The following is a 26,373-nucleotide window of genomic DNA, read 5'->3' on the forward strand; positions in this document are numbered from 1 at the left end:
GGGAGCTGCCGGGCGCCTCGGGGCCGGGCCCTCGGAGGTGGCTTCGCTCTCCTTCGAAGGGGTCCGGAGGGTGCTGCGACACCCGCATCGCCCTGACGGACACGCTGAAGCAGGGAAAACAACCAGCTGCGTGAGAGGCTGCAGCTTGGTGGTGGGAACGAGGTGTGCTCCAGCTGCTCCGGGACTCTTTAAGTCAGAAGTGCCATTTCACGGGTTAAGCAGAAGTTGCTTAAAGGGGAGAAACAAAACGAGCTGCTAGTTGGCGGTGCCGGTATTTTAAAACGGACAGTTGTCAGTGGCAGCTTTCAGTGCTGCTGCAGAAGCCCCGGGCACTTCTCTTTTTAATATTTCTGAGGGAATGCCGGCTGCTGAGCCTGCACTTCAGCCCGGGCTTGCATCCCTCAGCTTGTCAAACAGGCCTGCCTGCACTGCTCTCAGCCGAGCCGTGTGCGGTGCCGACTGTAATCAGCTTTTGTGGTCTGATGCTTTTCCAGGTTCCTCTGGCAAATATGATGTGAACCTGCCATGCCCTTTCTCCGGTGCCATGTGAGGTCAAGCTATGACTAGCGACTGTCCCCCTGCTGCAGGACCAAATGGGTTTGGCTGAAATGGGAAACATGGGAGGGTGTTTCTGCAACAGCCTGAGAAGTGGTAGCAACAGCTGGAGAAAAGTTCTGCTTAGATGGAAGCAAAATTTGCATGCTGGTAGTGTTTGTGGAGCCCGGCTGGACAGGCAGAAGGCTGGAGATGATGGGGTGCACATCTGGCAGGGATGCAAATTGTTCAGGAGCAGGCGGTTGGGAAGTTGAGCAGAGTGTTTCTCCCCATCCTTTCAGTGGCAGGGCACTCCACAAAGCGAGACTGTGCTGGTCTGGAGGGCGGTTTGTTTCCCTGTGGTTACTACCTGTTACAAATATTTAATAGTCTCTTGTGAACAGTTTCCTGTCAGGAGATGGGCAGTTGTGTTTATAACACAGGAAGCTTTCTGAGCCTGAGATTTGCATGTTTAGCTAGATGTGGTGGGCACAACTAACAGGACTCTTCTATTATTCTGAGGCTTCAGTGACTTGTGGTTGTCATTTGCCTTTCAAGCTAACTTTGTAAATGCTTCAGCTACAAAAGTGTCTGTTATGAAAGACCTGAATAGTTCTTAAAACAAGTGCTGACATGGAAAATGTCAGCAAGGTGCACACAGGTACCCAAGATAAAGTGGCAAGATCCAATGCTTCTCTCTTTGGATAGGCAGGTTAACAAATATCTTAGCAGTAGGGTGCTGCTGCCCACAGTTGTAGAGGACCTGTCTGCCATCTGTTGCTATAGTTTATGAAACTTTTGCCAGAAGGCATCCAGTTGAAGAAGATTTAATTAATTAAACAGCAAGTAATGCTGAGGTTGTCATGAGCTGTCTGTGGCAGGCTGATAGCAGGAACATCCTTTCTATGTACTATTGTAATTTCTGTAATTTCTACTATTGTAATTTAAATTTGTGTGTGTGGCACAATATTTTTTGAACAATGGAGAAACTTGTCCTTGGTGCTGCTGCAGGTCAGTGCTAGCTTGCTGAATTAGGATGTGAAACGTGGAGTAGCCCTTTTGGCCGTTAGGACAGGACCTGGTCAACCAAGGAAAGAGGGGTTACAGTAGGTACCTATAGCTCCTTGTAGTTCTTCAATTTGTGTTGTTTCACATTAACATGATGAAAATACTGTAATACTGCTACAGCTGGGCCGATCCTTTATGAAGAACTTTGGAAGCAGCTTGTAATGCTTTATCGCCATTCCAAGTACTTGTATACCAGACAATACTAAGAATAAATTTTTAATTGAAATGCATAATAGTAAAAAAACACCTTTGGAGAATCATTGCAGGCATCAGAAAAATATGCTTTTAAGCAAATTGCAAGCTTTGAAGTCCCATTTTGTGTGGAGAACATGCATTTACCCCTTCCATTCTGCATATATGGCCTGTATGTGAGTTGGGTTGGGGTAAGGAGATGAAGGAACATCATCTGGCTTTATCTCCTGAACTGTTTAGTTGTCATGTTTTGAAAATGGAAGGTTACAGTTGGGCAAATTTTGTAATTGTTAGTTGTAGAAGTGAAGAGCTGTGCCAGAGGGACACCTTGTGTGGTGTGCAAACTTACCTACCTATCTAGAAGGCATAGAAGTTGCAGCTGATAGAATTTCTTCTTTCCAGAATTCCCTTGTTCATGTGGTTTACCTTGGGGAAGTGAAGTATTAGGATTTTTTTTATTCTGTGTTCTGTATCCCATTGACTTTTTAAGCCCATGCTGTTGGGTCACTTCTGTCTAGGTATGGTCTGCTAAACTAGTTCCAGCCCTGGAACACTCTGTGGCAATGTGCTTTATATTTTAAGTTTCAGTAGAGTCTAAAACCAAGGTAGTTTGTCCTGGGTCCTGCTATCACTGCTGGTTTGCTGCTATTTCTGTTATAGCTGTAGAGGCAGTTTTTTTTCCTGGACAGTTCTGAATGGAAGAGGGAATACATTTCCCAAGGTCCACCAAAGTTCCCAAACATCACCAGTAATGTTTCTAAAACAGATTTTTAACTTCTGGATGAGCAGATGTAGGAGCAGGGTTTGTAAACTAACAAGCCAGAAAAGGGTGACCTGATTTTTCCTTGCTTAGGAATTTCTCTAAACATTTTTTCATTTATTCGGTAACAAACTCTTACACACTCTCTGTGCTGGAGAGGGGAATTATGTAGGTTGAATGCTGAATTAAGATGATGGTACTTCTTCAGCAGAGCTGACTCACAGCCTCCTCCTTGCGTTTTTCCCAAGGGCAGAGTTCAGGGCTTTCTAGCATGGCTTTATGAATTGAGCCTCTCTGATTTCTGGGATATTTTTGGATCTGTCTGCAGACTGTTTCCAACGTGAAAATTGTGTCATCAGTGTGCTAGAGCATGGCTTCAGGTAGTGCAGGCTCCTGACAGAAGAAGGGTCAAATGTTACCTGTAGCAAGGACAGGTAAATTGGGTTTTGGTGAGCTTGGAGCTATGCCATCCATTTGTCAAATGGAGTCTGTGTACCTCTGGCACTGATGGCCACCTTCATGATTCCCACCCTATTTCCTGTAGCTTTTTGAGATGCTGCTGAAGAAGCACAGATGTTGTAAGCTTCTTCAGAATAAGGCTCTTTCAGAGCTGGGAGCAGAGATGAGGCAGGAATCTGTGCTTCTATAGGCAGAAAACTATACACTGAAGTGACATCTATTCAGTGAGGCAAGCTGTAGAGAAAACAAAATGGACTATGTGAGGTGCAGGATTTAAAACCAAACCAAATCTTTGATTGTTTCCCAGCATGTATGAAACGATTGTTGGGAAGAAGCATGTAGGTAAAAGGGACGGAAGCCTGTAGAAAGGAGGACTGGTTCTGGGAGGGCTCTTAGCTGCCTGGGCTTCAGCTCTCGACCTCGAGGAGCTGATTTTGAAGGCTACATTAAAGCAAAAGCAAGCGCTGATGTGTATGTCACATTGGGTTGTAGCTCTTGCAGAGCACATGAGTTACACTCCATGGGAGTCTGCACTGCAGACGTACTTTGAAACAGTTCTTTAGATTGTGCTTCTGAAAGCCTTTAGCTCAAGGACAGATTTTATTTTCATGAATAATTTTATCGTTTAACATGAGTAAGTTTAAGCTCTTGTATAAGAACCCGTTTGAGCCTGCCTGTGTGGTGTTAAAACTTTCAACTTGAAATGAGGGTGGCTTGCTTTTTTGTGTTTTAATCTCCCTTCAAATGCTTCATGCTTGCTATAGAGCAAATTTAATTTGCCTTCTTTTCTTGCTGAGACTACATGTGATTTAGAGCTGTTTTTCCAGAGTGTTGATATAAATGTAACCTTGCAATACTTTACTCTTGGCCTCATCTTCTCTCCGGCATATTAATTTTTAACAGTGCTAATATGAAAACAGGAGTTGCATTACAAGAATGCAGAAGAAAAAAAAGTCAAATCAGTTAGCAGTTGCCAATGATTTTTAAGTACTACTGCATGTAAGTTGCAATGAGACATAAGGCTATTTTTGTGCTTCAAAAGTCATTCATTTTTACAAGTGTTTTGATGATAGTGCATAACCAAAATGCAAAACAGGTGTTTATTCGAAGTGAGTAAGCCCAAGCTGAATGAAGGAGGGAGATGAGAAATAGCACATCATTCATCTGCATGGTTGTGAAAGATAAGTGGGGTCCCGTGCTTGTAAATTGTTTTTTTTCACAGAGGTTTTTTGATTATTTTGCTATATGTGTGCAAGTGTGTCTTCGTTCTGAAATGATTCTGTGTATGTTCTAAAGAGGAAAAGTAGGGTTACTTTTGTTGAGGTTTTTGGGGTTCTGTGGTGGATTTTTTTTTTAATGTCTCAGATTATAGTTTTGGCTTTTTGTTTAGTGTTTGGGGTGAGCTTTTTTTCGGATCTTAAAGCCTTACAATACTGCATCTTCATTCCTGATGTTAGCTGTGAAATTTCTACAGTTTTCTGTTTCAGTCATTGTTAGACTTACCCTGTCCAGCATCTTATAACTATCATGTAATTTGCCTGATTTGTTTTCTTCTGCTGTTGTTGTGGAGCAGGAGATGTTGCTGTGTTTGTGGAAAAGAAAGTAAAACCTGGCTGTTATCTGTTGGTGTATCCTGGTGTTTGCCTACTAACAGAAGCACAGAATTGTTATTTACTACTCTAATCTTAGAAAGAAGTGAATTTGGGATTCAGTTGAAAAACTGGTTTTGCTTGCTGAATTTATTTCTCTTTATCATTATGGAGTGGGCAAAGTAGATTATTTTTTTTTTTAATGGATTTTACTAGTTTCTGGTTTGCACTTGTGTACCACTTAACAGTGCAGTGTCCAGTACCAAGAGGCAGCTCTGCATTGCTTTTCAAATGTTGCTGTGATGGAAATTATCACACTTTTTGGTGTTTGAGAGTAGTTTATATAGAGTTTGATGTATGTCTTGTGAACTTTTGATACTCTTTTCTTCAGGTGACTATACTTAGATGAAGGACCAGTTGAGTCTAATTCTATTTAGATAGGTGCAGCTGTTACGTGACATCAGGTGATGATTGGAGCTGTGGGTGAAGTAAACCAATTACTGTTTGGTTTCAGTAGAGGATTTGTTATTTTATTCTGTTTCTTAAATGAGAAGAGCTCAGGTTGCACAAGTATATAGCTAGGGAATTTCAAAAGCTGCTTAAATATTGGATTTATTTTCTTACAGCAGGTCCCCAGAAAAGTGTGGAGGATGAAATTGAATCGGTTCTGCAAGGGCGGATAATGGTTTTGGATGGAGGTATGGGTACCATGATCCAGCAACATGCCCTGTCAGAAGAGGATTTCCGAGGGCATGAATTTAAAGATCATTCCAGGCCCTTGAAAGGCAATAACGACCTTCTCAGTATAACTCAACCTGATATAATCTGTGACATACACAAGGTAGGTGGTTTTCAGTTCTATCTTTTGACAAGATAAGGAAGGAGAGTTTGGCCTCTGTGCTCCCCTTTTCTGTGCTGCAGGCTATTGGCTCTCCTGTGTCTTTTGGGGATAGGGAAGAGAGCTAGGTAACCATGCGCAAAAGAATGAGCAGATTTGACTGTTCTGGTTGTGTGAGCACAGTGTTCGTGTCTTGGTTCCTGATGTCACACAGGCAGTGTTGTTTTTAAATCCCTTTTTGACTTATGTCTCTGATGCATTGCTTAATTGTAGATTCTGATCCATTTCATTTTTCTTTCCTCTTCTCCTCAACCAGCACTTGAAATGCATTTAAGTGGGACATATCTGAATTCTAGATGCGTGTTTCTATAACTGTGTATTAGAGCTGTTAAATGTCGCAGCCTGAAGCAGGCTTCTCCATAGTTAATGAATATATGTGCTTCCACAATCTCATTTTTTCTCTAGAGTATTGATATGTGGCACAGAGAATAAAACAGTCTAAGATTAATCATTAGGAGATTGCAAATAGATGTTATTATTTTCCTATGTTCAATTAGACTTTAAAAAACAACTTCCCATGTGTTATATTTATTGAGTTGAAGGTATTTGTAGGTCTTACTGTAACAATTGGATCATTTGAATAGCATTGCAACTAGTTGATACACAGTTGAAACCTCACATCTGGATTTTTCCAATTTTTTATTAAAAAGATCTGTATTTCATTGAATAGAATCATAACTGGTTTATGTTCGTTAAATTTGGTATGTAATCTGTAGTTTTAATATTTACATTCTAACTGCCATTCTTTGGATTTTAAGAATGATGAGTAGAAAAGAGTCAAGAGTGTCTGACATATAAAAATATCAGGAGGAAATATTTGCAGATGGGGTTCAGTCCCTAGACTGTCAACAGTCTGTAGTGGTCATGAAACCTTGGAATTTATAATAGCTTGTGGTTTTAATTGGGTAGGCTGATTTAACAGTTGAATTTAGCAGGTTTAGCAAAGCAGTAGTGATGTTACTTGAGAATGAATGTGTTGAGTCAAGCCAAGTAGGCTGCTATCATCCCTCCAGCAGCCAGCTGTAGGTGCTTTAGGAAGAGTGTAAGAAAAGAACAAGTCTGTGGTGGTGCTCATGCCTCCAGCAGCTTTTGGGTCAGGGGCTTTCTGAGCCATGGGTGGTGACTTCAGATTTTCTAGCTACCAGTGGTTATTTCTTCAGAGAACTGGACAGAACTTGAAATAATACATGGAAATATTTCTATAAAGTAACTATAATCCCACTATTTGTATGGTGGGTTTTTTTGTTGGTGTGTGGTTTTTTTTGGTTTTTTTTTTTGGTAATGGCCCAGTGAGTCAGATTTCACAGATAACAGTAACTTGAAAAGTAAATGTTAGCTGTACCTTGTCTGGCAAAGTAAGATTCAGTGGTAAGAGATGGGATGTATTTTCAAAGGCAAAAATGATCTTCCTGCTCTGAGCATATTATTTCTTTCTGTGGTGGTAGACAGTAAAGTTGAAGTGCTTTTGCTAAAATGACAGATCTGAACTAAACAAAAGGTGGTACAAAGCTGTACACATTTAACCTAGTCTAGATGATTTTCAGAAGCAATGAAGCCATTCTGTCCCAGTATGCTCTTGTGCTGTACAGCTCCTTTCAGAAAGTTTACATTTTCTAATCCCCTGTTGTTTAACTGGTGCCTTTTCTGAGTCTGTCCACAGCAGCCTGTGCTTGCTGGTGGCAATTGGACTATGTCCAAACATGTCCCTGTGCAGAAATCTAGAATAAGCTACAGATGCTGGATTCTGTAAATGTCACCTGCTAATAGAAAGTGTGGCTGACACTAAAACTCTGAAAATTGGTTGCATGGAACACTTCTGTCGCTTCAGTCCTGTGCGTTTGAGTAACGCCTTCAGAGTTTGATCTGCTTTGAATTAGGAGATGATTTGTGACTTCTTGTCAGTTGAATGAGACAAAGTAGTTGGGTTGCTTTCATTCCATGTCTCACTTCTGGAGATGTTGAGAGTGTTTTTCTTTCATGTCTTGCAGGAATACTTGCTATCCGGCGCTGACATCATTGAAACCAACACTTTCAGTAGCACCCGAGTTGCACAAGCTGATTATGGTCTTGAGCATTTGGTAAGAATGCTGAACTATTTGCACATTAAAATATTAATTGAGATTTCTGTTTTAGCAGCCAAGATCAGGTTAGTTCAAGAGTCCATTGGTATCGTGTTTACTGACTGCATGCTGCCTTTTGAGCCATGTGATGGGGTTGTAACGTGTTTCCGCTGCTGTGGACAATTGTACTTCCTGTGTGTGACAGTCATAGTGTGCCTCTTGTTGACAAAGGCACAGACAATAATAATTTGCCCTAGATTTTGTTTGAGTAGTTACAGAATGTCTCAGTTCTGTGAACAGAGATGTTTTGCTTCAGTCCTTCCAACTTACCAAATGCCACAATGGAACTGTTTTTTTCCTGGATGTTATTTTGTGTGTTGTTTGTGGTGCCTTTGTCATAGCTATTCTGTGTTACGTATTGTTTGAGAATTTGAGAAATATGTAAAAGAAAATATGCTACTTGAATAAAAAGTGAATTTAAAAGTAGGTTAATTTTGTCCTCAAAGTCCTGTTCTACAGCTTCTGTTGACTTCAACAGGATTTAATTAGTACCTTACAGAATGAAATTTTTATTATTAGCAGCTGTACGCTGGGGCGTACATGGAATGAGACCCGCCATGTAACTCTGTTGCTGAGATACATAGAGGTATTTTCTGAAGTCTTGTAATATTGTTTATATGCATTTGTATGGTTTAGGGATCCTTCAGAGTGTACTGCGAGCTATTGAATGAAAGTGTTGTGTTTCTTTGAGGATAGTTATGCTGAGTTATGCTGTACTGAACTAAAGGTTACTCCGTAATTTTCTGTAATTATTCTAGGCATATCGGTTAAACAGAGTCTCTGCACAGGTGGCCAGAAAAGCAGCAAATGATGTAACTGCTCAGACAGGTAAGCAATATTTATTTTAATTTCTTACTCATTTGTGGTTTTGACTGTCTTGCTACAGTCTTTGAAATGCTGCTGACTAGAGATAGCTTGATGGTTTAATCATGGGGTCGTAACTTGCAGGTGTTACGAGTAACTTAGGTTTGTATGGCATAAATCTTTGTACTACAGTAGCTGATTGTAGGTAAATGTAGATTACCAGTTACTCCTAGTGTAACTCTCATGGTTTGACTTTACTCAGCAGCTACTGAAATGTGCTTAGTATGTGACTGTTGTCTGTAAATGTGCATCTTTTACCTTATGGGTTTATGTGAGAGGGTTATAGCTCATTTACACTGCTGTAGACAATGCTGCCTTTCAGACAAGTAATCTCCGCTTGTATTCTGGCATCAAACTGTATTTCAAGATAACAGTGCTGCTGCTGCTGTCAAGATAACACCTTACTGATGTGATTCATAGCATGCAATAAAAATGTAGGATTTGAAATACGCTTTAAAAAGAAGTGGGTTTTTTTATGAACACATGCCAGAATATTCAAATCAGGCTATCTAGTGAAAAAAACCAGGACAGTTGTGTACTGTGAATTTAAAGTAATTGAATGAAGCTTCCTCTGTCAAAGACAAATGATACTTAGAAGAAAAATTGACCCAATTGCCTTTTTTGTTAGATGTTCTTCTGTCTCATGTGTGTACACTGAACATCTTGTTGGATAGGATTAAAGCAAGGAAGTCAGCTGTGCTGGGTAATCATGCTGATCAAGGTCTTGATTTGAGACAGGAGTTTCCTGTTTTATAGTTTTTTGTCCCTGAACAATATGCATGTCTTGGTGTCCTTGGAGGTTTTTTTATATTGGCATGGCTATCATTGTAAAGCCAGAGGTAAATTGTGTGGTTTGGTTTCTTTTTTTCCTTCTGTGTCTTGGTTTAGGAATTAGGAGATATGTGGCTGGAGCCATGGGTCCAACAAACAGAACACTGTCTGTGTCGCCATCTGTGGAGAGACCAGATTACAGGAACATAAGTAAGCATGTATAGCCATCAAGTTACTTAACTTAGGTGGTGGTCTTGAAAGAAACGCCTCTAGATGAAATTAACATCGTTGCTGTTCTATAGCTTTTGATGAACTAGTTGAAGCCTATAAGGAACAAGCCAAAGGACTTTTGGATGGAGGAGTTGATATATTGTTAGTGGAAACCATATTTGATACAGCCAATGCCAAGGTGAGACTCCTGGAAAAAAATACTTAGTAATAGAAGTATTTGGTGTAGTACCTAAGGAAATTCAATGTAGTACTTGTAAGGAGTAGCTGATAGCTCTTACTAAATACATGAGAAGACTCTTCAGTCATTAGTAAACAGGTAGAATGTAAGGAAATTTTTTTTACCAGCCTTTTCCAGAGTTTTTCCTTTGCCTTTTAATATGTGCTGTTAGTATCTTTCTGGCTGTCTGTGCTAGCTGTCCTCTTATTCCCAGACGCTCTGCTGTGTTGCAGAACATCTCCAGACTCATATGATATTTGAATTTTTCAGTGTAAGCACATCCGTTCAAAGGGTGCTTGTGATGCACGCTGGAGAGGGTATGTCCAGTGTGTCTGATTGTGGGTGTGGGAAAGTTTGTGAGACAGTTCTGTTAAAATGTGTTCTTTTGGGGAGCTCTGACACTCTGCCATCAGCTTTAAAAAATAACAATTGGGAGTAGAGAATTAGAAAGGTAAAATAAAGAGGCATAAAGTGTTGAAATATGCCACAACTTGTGTGATTTTGACACCTGCTTCTTTAATAATTGCTCCGTGCAGGTGGTGGTGATGTTAGGCAGCTTAAAACTCTCTTACAATTTTATGTGGAGAAGTCTGGATATGTACATAGAATTTCTTCAGTCTTCTGCCACAAGCTGATTAACGTGTGCAGTGGCATGATTTGCCCTTTGCAAATTTGACCAGTCAACATGGAGGATCCTATAGGCTTAACATAGTGCTGAGCTCATGTTCACCTGCAACTTTCTTACCCTAAGGAGGCAGGACATTTTCAGGACCTTCCAAGGGGTCACAGCAGACCTTACTGTTAAAATCTGTGGTGGTTAGAATCCTTTGCAAACTGCATGTCTAAACAGATTCAAGGGCAGTGATGTGTGGTGTGGAGGTTGTTCTACAGATGTGAGGGAGAAGTATGTGCTGATGTAATTTGGGTTTCAGAGTAGTTTTGGTCTTACTTGATTAACCCATGGTACTTGCTTTCTGCTTGTTACACAAAAATGTCTTTTGGAACATCCGGAAGATGTTAGAATCACAGAATCAACTAGGTTGCAAAGGACCTTGAAGATCATCTAGTCCAACAGTTAGGTGTAAGTGCAAAACCTTTTCAGCATAGTAAGTTCTTGCAGGCTACATGAAGTGGCAAGTTTTGTAAACAGCCATAAAAAAATACTTTAAAAAAAAAAGGGGGGGGGGAGAGGGGGAACCACACAAACAAAAAACAAACTGAAGAACTCCTGAAATGTCCATTAATATTTTGCAACTTACTCTTACTCTTCTATAGGCAGCTCTTTTTGCACTCCAAACATTGTTTGAGGAAGAGTATGCTCCCCGACCCATATTTGTAAGTATCTTATTATTTAATGTTTTATATATGCTTAAGCTTGATTTGTGAACTAGCGGAGATGGCAGTTGATTAAAGTGTTTTGAAGTGAGTGAAATAAGTGTCTTGGAAATGTACTTTTTTCACATGATTGTGAAAGGACAGACTCTTATGTGAAGAGCTTTATCAAATCAGCCTTGGGTATCTCTGTCCAGTTTAACAATCTGAAGGCTAAGGAATTACTTCATTCCAGTGTGTATTCATTCTGTGTATTTCCACAGGAAAAGGCCTGATGATGATTATTTTTCAGGCTTACTGTCTTAATGGTAATAAGAACCAGTGCTTCAAGGATTAAATTAAGCAAATTCTGCTGTATTTTAAAGTAGAATATGAGTGGACATTTAAAGTTCAAAAAAGGTCTATATAACTCCATATTCTTTCTCTGACGTGTCTTTTCCTGACAGTGGACAGTCATGAATGCATAGTAATGAGTATAGAAAAAGAATAAGCTTATTTTTAAAGTTCTGATGTATTCCAGTTCTCTGCAGTTTGCAGCCCAGACCTTCTAATCTGCAGTTTGTATCTGTTCGTACCCTTTTTTTGAATGTTTGCTCCTTCCTTGAACCCAAGCATCAACAAAATAATCTGTCAGTAAATTTCGCAGCTTATGAATGCACTGGTTTGAAAGTTTGCTTAGTTTTGGACATTGCAACTGATAACTTATTTTGTGTTTTGCCATTTGTCTCTTGAAAGTGACAGTGAGCAGCTGTTTCATGTTCCCTTTGCTGCATAGTCATGACATATATATTCCTCTGTGAGAGCCTCCTTTAGTCATCTTTTTTCATCCTGAGGAGTCCTTGTCTGTTTAGCTGCTCCATACCTTTTATTCATTACTCGTCACCTTTTTGTTTTCCACTTCCTCAAGTCAGAGGGGGATTAGAATAGCATGCAATAGTCAAAGTGCAGATGTCAGGAATTTGTATAATAGCCTAGTGATGTTCTCCGCCTCGTCCATTCATTACTTTGTAGTTCCTGGTGTTTTACTATCACAGAATCATCTAGGTTGGAAAAAACCTTGAAGATCATCTAGTCCAACCATTAACCTAACCCTGACCATTTTCAACTACACATATCCCTAAGCGCTATGTCAACTCTACTATTAAACACCTCCAGGGATGGGGACTCCACCACCTCCCTGGGCAGCCCATTCCAACGCCTAACAACCCCTTCTGGAAAGAAATGCTTCCTAATGTCCAGTCTAAAACTTCCCTGGTGCAACTTGAAGTCATTGCCTCTTGTCCTGTTCCTTATTACTTGGTTACAGAGACTCATCCCCAGCTCTCTGCAACCTCCATTCAGGTAGCTGTAGAGGGCGATGAGGTCTCCCTTCAGCCTCCTCTTCTCCAGACTAACCCCCCCCAGTTCCCTCAGCCGCTCCTCATACAACCTGTGCTGCAGACCCTGCACCAGCTTCGTTGCCCTTCTCTGGACATGCTCAAGTCATTCAATGTCCTTTTTGTAGTGAGGGGCCCAAAACTGAACACAGGAATCGAGGGGCGGCCTCACCAGTGCCGAGTCCAGGGGTCAGATCCCTTCCCTGTCCCTGCTGGCCACGCTATTGCTGACACAAGCCAGGATGCCATTGGCCTTCTTGGCCCCCTGGGCACACTGCTGGCTCCTGTTCAGCCGGCTGTCAATCAGCACCCCCAGGTCCCTCTCTGACTGGCAGCTCTCCAGCCACTCCTGCCCAAGCCTGTAGCGCTGCTGGGGGTTGTTGTGGCCCAAGGGCAGTCCCCATTTGGTATTTGGCCTTATGGAAACTCCTCCAGTTGGCCTCAGCCCATGGCTCCAGCGTGTCCAGGTCTCTCTGCAGAGCCTCCCTACCCTCGAGCAGATCAACACTCCCACCCAACTTGGGGTCATCTGCAAACTGACTGAGGGTGCACTCGATCCCCTCGTCTAGATCATCAGTAAAGATGTTAAACAGGAGTGGCCCCAAAACTGAGCCCTGGGGGACACCACTCGTAACCAGCACCAACCAGATTTAACTCTGTTCACCACAACTCTTTGGGCCCGGCCATCCAGCCAGTTTTTTACCCAGCAAAGTGTGTACCCATCCAAGCTGCGAGCAGCCAGTTTTGCCAGGAGAATGCTGTGGGAAACGGTGTCAAAGGCCTTACTGAAATCACGGTAGACAACATCCACAGCCTTTCTCTCATCCAATAAGCAGGCCGCCCTGTTGTAGAAGGAGATCAGGTTTGTCAGGCAGGACCTGCCTTTCATAAACCCACGCTGACTGGGCCTGATCATCTGTTTGTTCTGCATGTGTTGTGTGATGGTAATTTACTGCTAGTGAGCTTTGAAATTGTATTATAAAAATTTCTTTTGCTACACAGGTTAGTGCCTTGAGCAGTAAAGGCTAGTTTGAGGTGTCATTATACAGAATTTTTCCTGTTTGCAACTTCATACTTGATCAGCAATGAGTTTCCACTTTCATTGTCATTCAAGTCAGCATTGAGAGTTTTCTGATTACGTAGAGTTGACTTTTTGTCTTCACTGTCCTGAACAGAGTGGGCATTGAGCTTGGTTGCTTCTTTCTCTGCTCCCTTTCCAGTTCAGTTATGTTGAGAATAACAACCCTTAGCACAGCTCTCTCTAGGATGCCACTAGTCATCTCCCTTCACTGAGTAGTTTAAAGGAAAGTACTATCAACATTAAAGCATATTTTGGAGTAAATAATGGATTTACTGTTGCATGGAGTCTTCTAAACTCATTCCATCTTCTGGAAAAAAGATACGTATACTTGGGAAGGCTTTCCTGCCTCATTGAAATTCCTTCTGAGTTCTCAACTTTGTAGTTGTTATTCGGGGTCACGTTGTTATTTAGCATTTGCACATCTCTCTCTATGTAGTACTAAAGAAGTATGATTATCCAGGTTAAGACTTCAGTCTCCGTGATGAAGTTACAACATCTGATGTTCCCTTGTGGCAAAAGGAGTAACTTGTTTTAAAGGCCAGTCCCCCACCTCCTCTCCCTCACCCCTGCCCCAGACAACGTAATAGCAGCCCTGAGACCTGAAATACCATAAAGGTAGGAGGATGATGAGGATAGGAGAGGAGCTGTGACTGCTGATAGCTGCCTTAACAGGTACCTACTGCAGATTGGTTCAGAGGCCGTCTTCAGAATGATACTGGGGTGCTAATACTATCTTGCTGCTGAATGGTTCATGGTAGTTTCTTTTTTTTTTTTGTGGTGTGGGGTTTTTTGTTTGTTTGTTTTGTCTTTTTTTTTTTTTCCCCCTCCCTTTTTTCTTTTTCTCCCCCCCCCAAGGAAGGAGATTCAAAGGTTTGCCCTTCCCCTAGCTAAATATTTAAAAGTTTATAGGGAGGAAAGGGTTTTATTTTTCTGTTTGGGTTGTGCCTCATCACTTTAAGCGGAGCACAGTAAGCGGAGCACAGGTCTCTCTGCTTTCACTTTTAGTAGTTCAGCCATTTAAATTCTTGTTTTTATTGTTAATATACTTCTTCCTCTGTGTTCAATTGATATTAAGGTTTCTGGAACCATTGTGGATAAGAGTGGGCGTACCCTCTCAGGCCAGACAGGAGAGGCATTTGTCATTAGTGTTTCCCACAGTAAGCCACTTTGGTAAGGAAATGTATCTTTCTCTTAGTAAGCTATCTATAAGTTGTCATTGTTTTCTATTTTAACCCCTTGCTTGCAGCTTGAATGTAAGCTATACTAACTGTGGTCATATTTAATCATGTGTACTGCTGACATGTTTTGATATTGTTTCCTCAGCAGAAATTATGTTTCCAAAGAATGCTGAATTTGTACAACGTTGTTCTAAATAATCTGGGGTTTTGTGTTTACAACAATCGTTGAAATCACAAGTCAAAGCATTAAAAAATACAATTCTGAAACTGTAGCTCACCATCTCCTGCTGTCTCAGGTTGTGCAAAGAGCTAATTCCTGGTATGGGCAGGGCTTACATACATCTCTTTCTTAGAAGGAAGCAGTGCCAGCTCAGAATGTTTTAGGATGGCTTGAAAGAGAAAATCCGAAGATTTCACTTCAGTGTTCTTTTTACTGAACTATTACAAAGATGTATATATTCCTTGAGTGTTTTTCTCAAGGATGTACACTGTTGTTTTGAGAGCTCCTGATGCCTTCATTTACTTGCATTCTTTTCTGTTCAGGCAGAAAAGTCGAAAGTATTAGAATAAGATCTGTGAAAATGCATAATATAGCAGATTTTGGTTATTATGCAAAGGTTTGCCTGTTAATTTGAATACCATTCCCTGTTTCTCTATTCTTCTGTGTTTCTGTGCCCTGTTCTACCTCCTCCTTGTCTCCCTTTCGCACTTTACCATTTTTTCTCTCAGGTTGCTTCTTCACACAGAAAATTACACCAGATGTTTTTTTTCTAGATAGTTAGAACTTAAAACATTTAATTCATTGTTAGCAGTGTGTGCCATGCACATTGTGATGAGCCATTGTTTGTTTTTACAAGAAAATTCCAGTGAAAACGTGCAATCTGTCATCTCAGTGATACAAAAGCAGAAGACTGCATTCACAGCTTTCCTGACTGCCCTTGAGGCTCCACTTTCCCAGACCAGACGGTGCTTCAGAAGTAACATATGGAGCCTCTTGGAACAGGGTGGTAGTTGACTCCTCTCAGCATTGCAGCCTTGTGATCCATATTTGGCATGAGTCTGTCTCAGATAATCATGCTCATAACTCACTTGCCTCTGAAAAGGAGAGAAGGGCACTGGAGCAGAAATCAAGACTTTATTAAACCATATTTCATAAAAGCTATCTTATGGGTCTGAATGCTTAGGATCCATTTCTCATTTATGCAGAGGCTACTATACAGGACTGTAGCAGAAGGCTTTTAGTTATTGGAGCAGATTGCATTTAATGTTTCTGTTGCCACATTGGTACAGAGTGTCTTTAGGGCTGTGAAAAAGCTGATTAATAGTAGTATCCTAGGGATCATATTATATGTGTTCACAGGTTTCCACCTGGGTTTTGTATGTCCCGTTTTGGGTGATGTATTGTCCTTAAGTCAGTTTGGCTTGGAGTCCTCCTAAAAAGTGTGCGCTTTGTGTCTGGTTGATGCAGGTAGTAGCTGAGAAACTTGTGAGCTGTGCATAGTAAGTGCTGAAAGATGTGTGCCAAGCTGCTTGCTATGAAAGGTGCTCAGCTGTGGCATGAGTTCTCTTCGTCTTATTTTGGATCCTGTGGTTGTTGCTACTGTGGTAGCATTAAGAAGACATACACTGAGTTTAGAGGTGTAATGTGGTGTTCTGGTCCCAGGGGCACTCTGCAGCCTTAGCTTTTGCAGGAGCTGATGCGCAACTGCTGTGAAGTAATGAGCAAAGGAGGGAGGTGATGTTTAAGATGAGGGTGTGATGGTTATTACACTAGGGTAGCAGTGCTAGCATCCCAGCAATCTGGTTCCAGGCTGCTGGCTTTTAAGGCATGGTTAACAGTTTGCTTTTCTCAAATGTTTTCTTTCCTGATGCTGTTGAGTGCTGTGGGGAGATGGCAGTGGCCACAGAAGCTGCCTTCTGTTTCTCAATGAATGTGCATGTCTGTGCCTAGTTTGACTTGGCAGTTTTGAAACAGGTAATGCTTGGATGGTGTTGTGTTCATAGATGTATTTATCAGTAAACCCTGTAGTGGGTAATCAGGCAGTCTGAGGACCAGTACCTGGTAAGCCAAGTGAGAACGTCAGAAAGTGCTTGTTTGATGAGTATTCTGGCTGCTTTTGCAGTATCTGCCTGGTAAGGTGAAGTAGAGTGACAGGTGAGTTTGTACTCAGAACTGGGGACAGAAGGATGTTAAATGTGGTAGGGAGAGATGAAGCTGCCTATTATAGGAGAAAGCTTAAAAAGATGGCATGGGGAGTGTGAGCTAGAACCTTGTAAATTGAATGACTTAACAGTAGGAAATACAGCAGGAAACAAATTACATTCATCTGCATTTGATAAGGACAGTCTTGTTAACCATTCTTACCTTGCTTTGCTTTGAAAATCCTGAGGGATAACCTCCCACTTCGAAATAAATTCCAGAGCCTCATTGCGGTAATTAATTGTGTATTCCCCGTGCATGTTGTTTGTATCTAGGGGATCTGTATGAAGGCTTTAAATGTATGTAAACACCAAATAGGGAAATGAGAATAAAAGGGTTATTTTAAAGTTTTTCTGTTTAAATAGAATGGGCCTGTGTGAGATACCTTAGAAAGAGCACTTTGAAGGTAGAGCTGGCTGTTTGAAAAACAAACCTATATGCCCCCCCCCAAAAAAAAAAACCCCAAAAACCAACCCCCAAAAAACCTCAAACAAAACAACCACAGCCCTAAACTATTGGAAGAAGGGTTTGTGTATTTTTGGTCTTGGTATGTGACTGTGTGATATTCAAGGCCCTTGTTTTGGATGTTGCTGTGAGCCCCTTAGATCTCAAGGATTTCTCATTCTGTCCAACAGGTGAATTTGGCTGCAGGCATTTACTGCTGCTGCTTATACAGTTACCAATCCCCTGCCCACTCCTTGAAAACAGGAGAAAAGTCAAAAACTATTTTGTGCTCCCAGTCCTGTGCAGGGCTTTATTGCTTTTGACCTCTGAGAAACTAAGTGGGCATATGTGCACTTTATTAACTTGGCTACCTCTGAGGCAGCCTCTGTGGCTCAATTAGTTGGAAGATGTGGCTGTTATCCATTCCTATTTCAGTGGGTTAGCTTGTATCCTCTCCAAGACTGTTATTCCAGGAAAGGAGAAAGCTTTTTTTACATCTTCCAGCAACACTGTGAGGACATTTTGAGTTTTGCAGTGCTCATAAGATGGTTTCTAGAATGGTGCAGAAACATCAAGAAATATATATACAAGTTCTCTTACATATTTTCTGAAAGATAATTTTTCCTTTTTAATATCAGTGTAGACATTTTGAGTACCAGTCACGTTCATGTATCTGTCATTGAATGGAAGAAAATGTGGTTGTACCTCATATATTGATGAAATTGTTTGAGAAGCTTATTTGTGCAAATATACCTCTGCAGTAGTTCTGTCTTGGTTACTGAGATGTAGCAGATTCAGTTGCCCAAGCTTTGTGCTGTCATGAGGCATCTTGGGGGAGGCACTTGGTTTCTTCCCAGGTTGACATAGTTTATATATAATTTTAAAAGAATGATGAGTTAGCAGCTTGAAGCAGGTCTTGCGTTTTCAACCTTTTTCATGCTTCTTCCTGTAACACAGGCTTCCTTTCCAGTCTGTCATTCTCATTCCACTTGTTCTCTCTCTCACCTAGAAAATACAGAGCCATTGTGTTGCTGCAGTTGCTGTCAAAATGCTGTCACTTTCTTCCTGGATGTTGAAATGAAATCTTGATTTACTGTCCCAGTTCAATGCAGGCCAGCCCCCTTCCCCCTTGTGCTTTCCTTCCACTGAAAGTTCTCCTTTTACACAGTCTTGCTGTATTGATGATGATGATGATGATTAAAGAAATTGGAGATCAGGTTAGTTTTGTTGTAGATGATTGTGGGACTTAGCACTTGCCAGCACTAACATTCATCTGTTTCATGTGTAAAAGGTGTTTTTATCTCAAAATAACTTCAAAAATTTGTTTTTCAGTATTGGCTTAAATTGTGCTTTAGGGGCAGTTGAAATGCGACCCTTCATTGAAACAATTGGAAAATGTACAGCAGCCTACATCATCTGTTACCCCAATGCAGGTGTGTTGGTCCACATGTTCCTATGCTCACAGGCAGATAAAATGTAACTAAACTGTTCCATCTCATTAGCAGTAATAAGAGTTGAATTAGCTTGAAAAGGTGATTGCTTTTACTATTAAAAATAAATTAAGAATATTTTAAACTGCTGAAAGTAAACTGTTGTTAGTTCTGTGACACTGAACCCAGAATACTCTCTTGCATAATTAAATCTATTGAGTAATGATTGCAAGGGTGATGAGGCATTTTAGTCCTCATACACATGTAGTTACTTTAAATACGTCTTTTATGGAATTTAATTCTGTTCTTGTGGGATTTAAACAAATTCTAATACTAGAAAAATTACATTTCAAGGTCTTCCTAATACTTTTGGTGGTTATGATGAAACTCCAGAAGTGACTGCCAAGCATATAAAGGTATGAAATATTGAAATATTTCTCATGACTGTGTCATATCTGACATACTAGTAGACAAGAATTCTTTGCTGATATTTTATGTGTATTTACTACAGTATTGTGATTGGGTGTTTTCCCTCAGATGGCTCTATATGTTATTTGGATTGCTTATAGATAATTTGGTGAATGATAGTGATTTGAAATAACAGGAAGAACTACTTGGGAAATTCTGAAAACCTTAATTACTTTCATGTCCTACACTAAGTAGCTCTCCTGCAGCTTGATCTGTGGGCATTACTCATTTGCACTCCTGTGTTGTTACTTTTACATCTGGAAATTATTCAAAAAGCTGAGTGATTTTTATGAATTTGGCAGAATTTGAGAGTTGTGTCTATAAGAACCATTGATGGTGGTGGTGTTCCAGTGCAGGGTGTCCTTCCACATGCCATTTCAACTGTGCAAGACAGAACTGTGTGGCTGGAGCCACAGTGTGTCAGCAAGAAGACACTATCTGCTGCATGTTAATTCCCTCTTATAATACAGTATGGCTATTACTTGGTACTCATCCATTTTCATCTATGGCTTCAGTATAAAATAGGCCAGTTTCAAATGTAGTTTACTAAAATTATTTGTTGAAATTGCTGGTTAGCTTTGGGAATCCACATCTTGAAACAAATCCTAAAGAGAAGATATATAGTACTGATTGTTTTTTAATTTTTTGTTTTTTCTTGTGATCTCCCTGAATTTCTTAACATATGGAGATAAAAACCCGCATAAATATATATTTAATGAAAATAATAAAATTTAACTTTATTGAAACAAAATTCTCTTTCCCTCCCTTTTACAGAGTTTTGCTTTGGATGGTTTGGTCAACATAGTTGGAGGTTGCTGTGGTACTACACCAGCACATATCAGGTACCTCATTGGCTACAACTTCAGGCATGCTGGGAAGTAAATTAAGTGCTGCTTCTGTGGAGCAATATTCCACAGCTTGTCTTAGAGTTTCCTGAAAAGATGGATCACTTGCATGCCAATAGCAGCAATATGCGAAGTAGAAATAACTTGGCTTTCATAGCCATGTGTATCATGAAGAATCAATAGAGGCATGGTTCAAACAAGGATTATACCTCTGCTGTTTTGTAATCTAAAATTGTTTTAGAATTACTCCTTCCTTTTTACTGCTAGATAGAATAGATTTCCTGTCTCTGCTCTTTCTGCCATATGTTCTGTCTCTGGCACTCTTAGCCACAAGGTAAAACTTAATATTTCCTTTGATGGTAGAAGGAAGGGAAGGTGTGTGTGGGTGTCAGGAGGAAATGTCTGAACAGGAGATCTAGGAATACTGTACTAGTGCTAGTCCTCGCCAGTCAGAAGGACCATTTCATACCTTTCTCACTGGAATTAGGTCAGTGGGAAAAACTCTTTTTTTTTTTTTTTTTTTTTTTTTTTTTTTTTACCCTGATACAAACTGGAAAGAGGTGGTATGTGAACATGTAGAGGATGCTGTGTGTCGCTTCTGACTGGCATGAAGTGAAAGTGAATGTGAGCACCATGAGACATTCAGCATCTGAGAAATGTGTCTCAGCACAGAACAATGTTTGTCACTTGGGTTTTTTTTACTGCAATCATCAGCAATTGCTCAGCTCAGCAAATCATGACTACAGTAAGAGTTGCTGTGGTTGAGGACTGGTTCTGATATCCATCAAGTATCCCATTGGCACAGTATCTCATGTTCTGTATTTGATAAATCTTCAACTTTGTACATTCTCTGCGAACAGCTACAATAGGATCTTCTGGGAGTATGTTTTTGCCTTTGGCCACACAAAGTGAAACTAGCTAATTAGTCTTGTCTGTTACAGGGAAAAATTGGAGATGTATGTATATGTCTAGTATATTCTCTTTGAGCCTTGTCTGGGATGGTTTAATTTTAATTGAAAACTCTGCTCTTTACTTTCCTCTTTCTGTAACTCAGGAAAATTGCTGAAGCTGTGAAATTCTGTAAGCCTCGTGTTCCACCTTCTCTCTCTCAAGGTTACATGCTGCTGGCAGGTAAAATGGAGTATAGCCGTTTGAGCTTTATAACTCATGAAAGCTTCCTTTATAAATTAATTTGCTGTTTCCTGCTGATTAGAATGGCACTATGAGTTTCTGGTTCTACCTGAATCCAGCAAGCTTATGGTTTTGTAATGAGATCTAAATATTACTGCTTTGGCCAAAGGATTAATGGAACATTTTATTACAATTGTATAATATAACCAAGTTAGCATATTTTATTCTGCAAGTCTCAGACATTTTGTAATGGTGAGGGAGTATCTTTATCCTCAGCTTTCAACAGGGGAGGGTCAAGCACAGAGAGATCAGGTGATTTGACTACAGTTGATGGCAGAGCTGGGATGAGATCCTTGCTCACCTGCTGTGAGAGCTGCCCTGTGTCACCTCACATGTTGATCCAGTTGTACTGGGACAGTATTCCAGCAATATATCCAGGTCTAGAATGTCTTTTTTTAGCAATGTCTAGATCTGTATGTTCCTCAGCCAGCCCTTCTTTTAAGCCTTTGGACCATGTATCCAAGCAAAGCAGTACCTTCTTTTTGGTCTGGTAATTTAATCTCAAAGCGAAGTCAGTTTAGCATAAATTAAATAGAACATGGTTGGCCTGTGGTTTCATGGATTAGCTTATTCTGTTCTGCTTTGTTTGCCTCTGAGTTGCCTGCCACCTGAGGGTCCCACTTGGCTTGTTTCTCTGAACTTGGGCATGTGGTTAAGAGCTGTCCTTGTTTGTCAGTCAGTTCAGTGGTCTGCTTCTCTGGTGGTGGTGGAGTGATGAGATAACATCGTTGGAAGTTGGGAGAAGGTGTGTATGTGCATACACATAGATATCCAAAGAATCGTAGCTTCATGTCATTTTATAATGGACAAATTGGCTGTTGGTTTTTTTTTTTTTTTTGTGGGTCAGGTAAATTATTGACTGTCATTGAGGAAGGTTAGAAACCTTTGGCATATGTGTTGGCAGTTGTTTCATTGCATTTCTTTGCTAGTTATTCATTAGATTTGTGTACATTCTGATGTGCTGAGAAATCACTGTTCTTAAAGAGAGACACACATCCACTTCACAGTTTAGAAAATGAATTTTGCCTTTTTACACAGTTTTTTATTTTCTGTTTTTACAAATATGTTCAAAAATATCTTTTTAAGGGCTGGAGCCATTCAGGATTGGGCCATACACCAACTTCGTTAATATTGGCGAACGCTGCAATGTTGCAGGATCACGGAAGTTTGCTAAACTCATCATGGCAGGCAATTATGAAGTACATATTTTAATAGTAATCTTTATAGCTAATGTTCTGATTTTTTTCATTGCTCCATTGCATTGTGTTGTCATTTATTTTGCTGGCACAAAGCACTATTCTACACCAGTTATAAGAGTATGAAAACAAGGAGAATTTACTTTCTCAGTGTCGATTGTTTTCTGTGCTTACCAGCTTCTAATAAATTTGTGAGAAAGGTTTTACAAGGGCTGTTTTTGTATGGTGGGATTTTTTTTTTTTCCTTGACAAGTGTCACAGGAAACTTGTCTTTTCATTTTGAATTAAGTTACACAGCTGATGATTATTTAGAAAATGTCTTGATCTGTGCTGTATCTAGGAATGGATTTACAGAGGAGGAAGGAAGGAAAGTGGGTGTAATCCCTCCTTCCAACGTGTGGGGTACATTTGATTTGGGATAGATTGTGTCACTGTGCAGCCCTCGCTCTTTCCCTTCCTTCTCCAATCCTGGTCAGCATTATGGTTGCGTGTAATTTTTATATACTTTGGATCAGTGGCTACATGAGAGTTGCTACAGAAAAAGCTGCTTGGAAGGTAATTGCTTTCTTGAAACAGCTGCAGGGCAGAAATGAAAAAGCTAAAGGGGGCTCATTCTTTACTGGGGTAACTTGTTACTGTCACATTCAAACAAATAGTAATGTGACATTTCTTGAGAGCTGAGACTCTGCCCCAGAGTGTACTCTGCTGTTCTTGTTGGGAAGTCTGACTCTTAAGCTCTTAGAAGTCATAGAGCAGGTTAGACCTATTAAATAAAGAGAGCTTTAAATATAGGTTGTTAGGGACTGTGAGAAACTAAAAAAAACCTTTCTTTTTTGTCTCCTCAGTCTGGAGAGTGACAAAAAAGAGCAAATGAGCAGATACGAGTGTTCAGATAATTATGTGGACTGGAGGGAAAGCTTTAATATTTCCTTCTTAACACTTGGTAATTATTCTGCAGCTGGAAAAAATGTCAAACAACCTCCAGAAATTACTTGTTGTTATCACAGAATCCTCTAGGTTGGAAAGAACCTTGAAGATCATCTAGTCCAACTGTTAACCTAGCACTGACAGTTATAAAACAGCAGAGCTTGTGATGCAAAGACCCTTACTTCCCTTATTTCATACCATTGAAGAGACTGTTTTTGTAATCTTGTGCAGTCAGAAGTCCTTGTTACTATGCAAATCTTAAATTCAGTTAAGCGTATGAATAGCTGTCTAAAATCAATGACACTACCAGCACGCTGGGTCTCTGGTGTTATGTTTTCGTGAACAAATTATCTACCAGCTTTTGCCATGCTAACAACTTTTTAATGTTGTTGTACATCACAGACCATTTCCTTATTTTCTTATGTCTTACAAATTTTAAAATTTTTGGCTGTGTGCTTATTTTGGGGAAGTGAAAAGTTATCCTGAGAAAGATGAGGCTTTTTTTTCTACTGACTGTTGGTTTGGTTTTTAACTTTCTTCTTTAGGAAGCCCTGAGTGTGGCCAAATTGCAAGTTGAGATGGGGGCCCAGGTTCTTGACATCAATATGGATGATGGGATGCTTGATGGCCCTGCTGCAATGACCAGATTTTGTAACTTGATTTCTTCAGAACCTGATATTGCAAAGGTTGTAACTGAGTCACTCCAAAGCACAATAAAGAACACTTTATTGAGTTGGAAATCGCCTTTCAGAAAATGTTGATACTGATATATTTAGTAACCAATTTAGGTGCTTAATAAGCAGACGTAGGTGTCCCCCAAGAGGAAAAGATACTGTAATAGGGGAAACAGAAGTTGTAACATTCTCTGTTGGTATTCAGCTAAATATATGCCAGTTCTTTTTATTGGTTAGAAAAGCCAAATAACCTTTTGCAGTAATTGTGACCCATAATCAATATATTGGCAGTGCATGATGGTATTGCTTTCCACAAAGCTTAAAATTGCTATGGGTGTAGGATGGTTTTAAATGATAATTCTGCAATGTGTATTCTCTAAAAATCAATATCTAAATCAGAAATGCAAGGCAATACAAGGAGAAGTAGAGGTCTCTATATAATATGTGATGGACTTGCCATAGAAGCTCTTACATTTTTAGTTAAATTTGCTCCAAATTTTGCATTTAAAGAAAAGTGAATCTACAAATACCATCTGGAAAATTTTTTATTCATAAATGATGATTAATATTGTGTGTATTTTTATGTCCAAATGGGCAAACAGCATGTGGAACTCTAATTCATAACTTGTATGTATTCCCCTGGCTTATGTCTCTGTTATTTACAGGTGCCATTATGCATTGACTCCTCAAATTTTTCAGTGATTGAAGCAGGTTTGAAATGTTGCCAAGGGAAATGCATTGTAAACAGCATCAGTCTGAAGGAAGGTGAGGAAGATTTTTTGGAGAAAGCAAGGAAAATTAAGTTGTATGGAGCAGCTGTGGTTGTCATGGCTTTTGATGAAATGGGGCAGGTGAGTATCTCTTTAAAGGAGAGCTATTTTTCTTCTGGAGTGCCAGGCTTTCTTACTCTTATGCAGGACAAAGTTGTTTTGTTTCATTGACACAGGTGGTTCAAAGAGGTCTGTATAGTCTTAGCAATAGTTTTGACCCTGATGTGTAAGCATTTCTTATGCTGCTTGCATGTTTCAGGAATCCCAAGTACTGCTCTAAGCATAGCTCTGCCAGCACAAGAGCGTGTGTCTTGCTGAACTCTTCCTTCCTTCATAGAAGATTTTTTTTTTTTTTAGTTCAGAAACTGACTTTTGTGTGAGAATGGAATCTTTGTGTATTAATTTTAGTTATGCCAAAAAGCATTAAACTTTGCATAGGATAATGAAATGTTGGGGAACAAAATTGGTTTTAATTATTTGAGTCAAAATTCCAGGTACAGGTGTGGTGATACTTTTAATGCAAAATGCTTATATATAATCATTTTTTTAATATTCATGGTGTTCAGATTGTCAGTCTTGAGTAACTGGAACTGTAAATGATTTCTGGGGAGTCTTATTTTTTGTTGTCTGTATGTTTTATGTCAGAATTCTTTTCCTTCACTAGGCAACAGAAACAGAAACCAAGATTGCAGTTTGTTCCAGAGCTTATCACCTCCTCGTGGAAAAAGTGCACTTCAATCCAAATGATATAATATTTGACCCTAATATTTTGACCATAGGAACTGGAATGGAAGAACATAACCTGTATGCCATGAATTTTATCAATGCTACTAAAACCATAAAAGTGAGTTGTAAACTTACTTTAACCTGAACTATTTTGCTGAGATTATTTAATAACCCAAACCACCACAAAACAGAAAAACATCCCCAACCCCAAACAACAACAAAACACTGTAAAATGATAGACATTTTAAATCAGCAAGGGGAACTATTCCTCTGGAGTGCAGCCACTCCCCAGTGTTTCTGTATTTCCAGTAGAAGAACGTCATATAATTCCATAAATATATTTCACTCCATTATCTCTACTGTAAGTATGCTATATTAATTAAGTGAGGTAACAATCACATTTATGTTCTAGCTAAAAGGACCTCTTTGAAGGTACAGGAAAGCTGCCTTTTAAAATTAATAAAATTTTTGTTACTGTGGAAGGGATTTATGCAGTAACCTGACTTTTTATTTAGTCAAAAAGTGTGTATGGAAGTGCAGCAGTGAAGAGCATCACATGAATACAGCCAAGAAAGATGCACTGTTGTGTTTCACAAGGCCACTTGATTGGTCTGGAGATGATCTGTCAGGAGCAGTCTGGGTCTTGAACATCCCACAGGCTGTTTTGTCACCACAGGGCTTCTGGAAGGGAGGCTGCACCCTTGAGGTTAGCTGCTCAGCTACAGCCTGCTCCTGAGACATACAAGCAGGCAGGTTGGCTGCTCCTGTTTCCAGAGGGGTGGGGAATGAGAGCCATAAGGAGGTGTGCATGGAGAACATCTGGAGTGTTGCT

General features: G+C 40.0%; 1 protein-coding gene across 3 annotated transcripts in view; it reads left to right on the forward strand.

The window, feature by feature from the left end:
* The first annotated feature begins 5,079 nt into the window (after positions 1-5,079).
* MTR (5-methyltetrahydrofolate-homocysteine methyltransferase) overlaps positions 5,080-26,373 on the forward strand; it is a 48,225-nt gene continuing 26,931 nt past the window's right edge. Inside the window, exons 1-15 of one of the 3 annotated variants that reach the window (XM_026845156.1) lie at positions 5,080-5,443; positions 7,489-7,578; positions 8,379-8,448; positions 9,373-9,465; positions 9,558-9,664; positions 10,979-11,038; positions 14,568-14,662; positions 18,647-18,747; positions 19,099-19,160; positions 19,987-20,054; positions 21,112-21,188; positions 22,335-22,447; positions 23,917-24,057; positions 24,711-24,896; positions 25,480-25,659. In XM_026845156.1, the coding sequence (XP_026700957.1) occupies positions 5,285-5,443; positions 7,489-7,578; positions 8,379-8,448; positions 9,373-9,465; positions 9,558-9,664; positions 10,979-11,038; positions 14,568-14,662; positions 18,647-18,747; positions 19,099-19,160; positions 19,987-20,054; positions 21,112-21,188; positions 22,335-22,447; positions 23,917-24,057; positions 24,711-24,896; positions 25,480-25,659 (1,602 nt within the window). In that variant the 5' untranslated portion in view covers positions 5,080-5,284. Of the gene's footprint in view, positions 5,444-7,488; positions 7,579-8,378; positions 8,449-9,372; positions 9,466-9,557; positions 9,665-10,978; positions 11,039-14,567; positions 14,663-18,380; positions 18,532-18,646; positions 18,748-19,098; positions 19,161-19,986; positions 20,055-21,111; positions 21,189-21,880; positions 21,994-22,334; positions 22,448-23,916; positions 24,058-24,710; positions 24,897-25,479; positions 25,660-26,373 lie in introns of those variants that run through there. The other 2 variants (XM_026845157.1, XM_026845158.1) reach the window with 2 other exon arrangements.

The sequence above is a fragment of the Athene cunicularia genome (assembly GCF_003259725.1).
Source record: "Athene cunicularia isolate RWA chromosome 3 unlocalized genomic scaffold, athCun1 chr3_part1, whole genome shotgun sequence".
Classification (NCBI taxonomy): domain Eukaryota; kingdom Metazoa; phylum Chordata; class Aves; order Strigiformes; family Strigidae; genus Athene; species Athene cunicularia.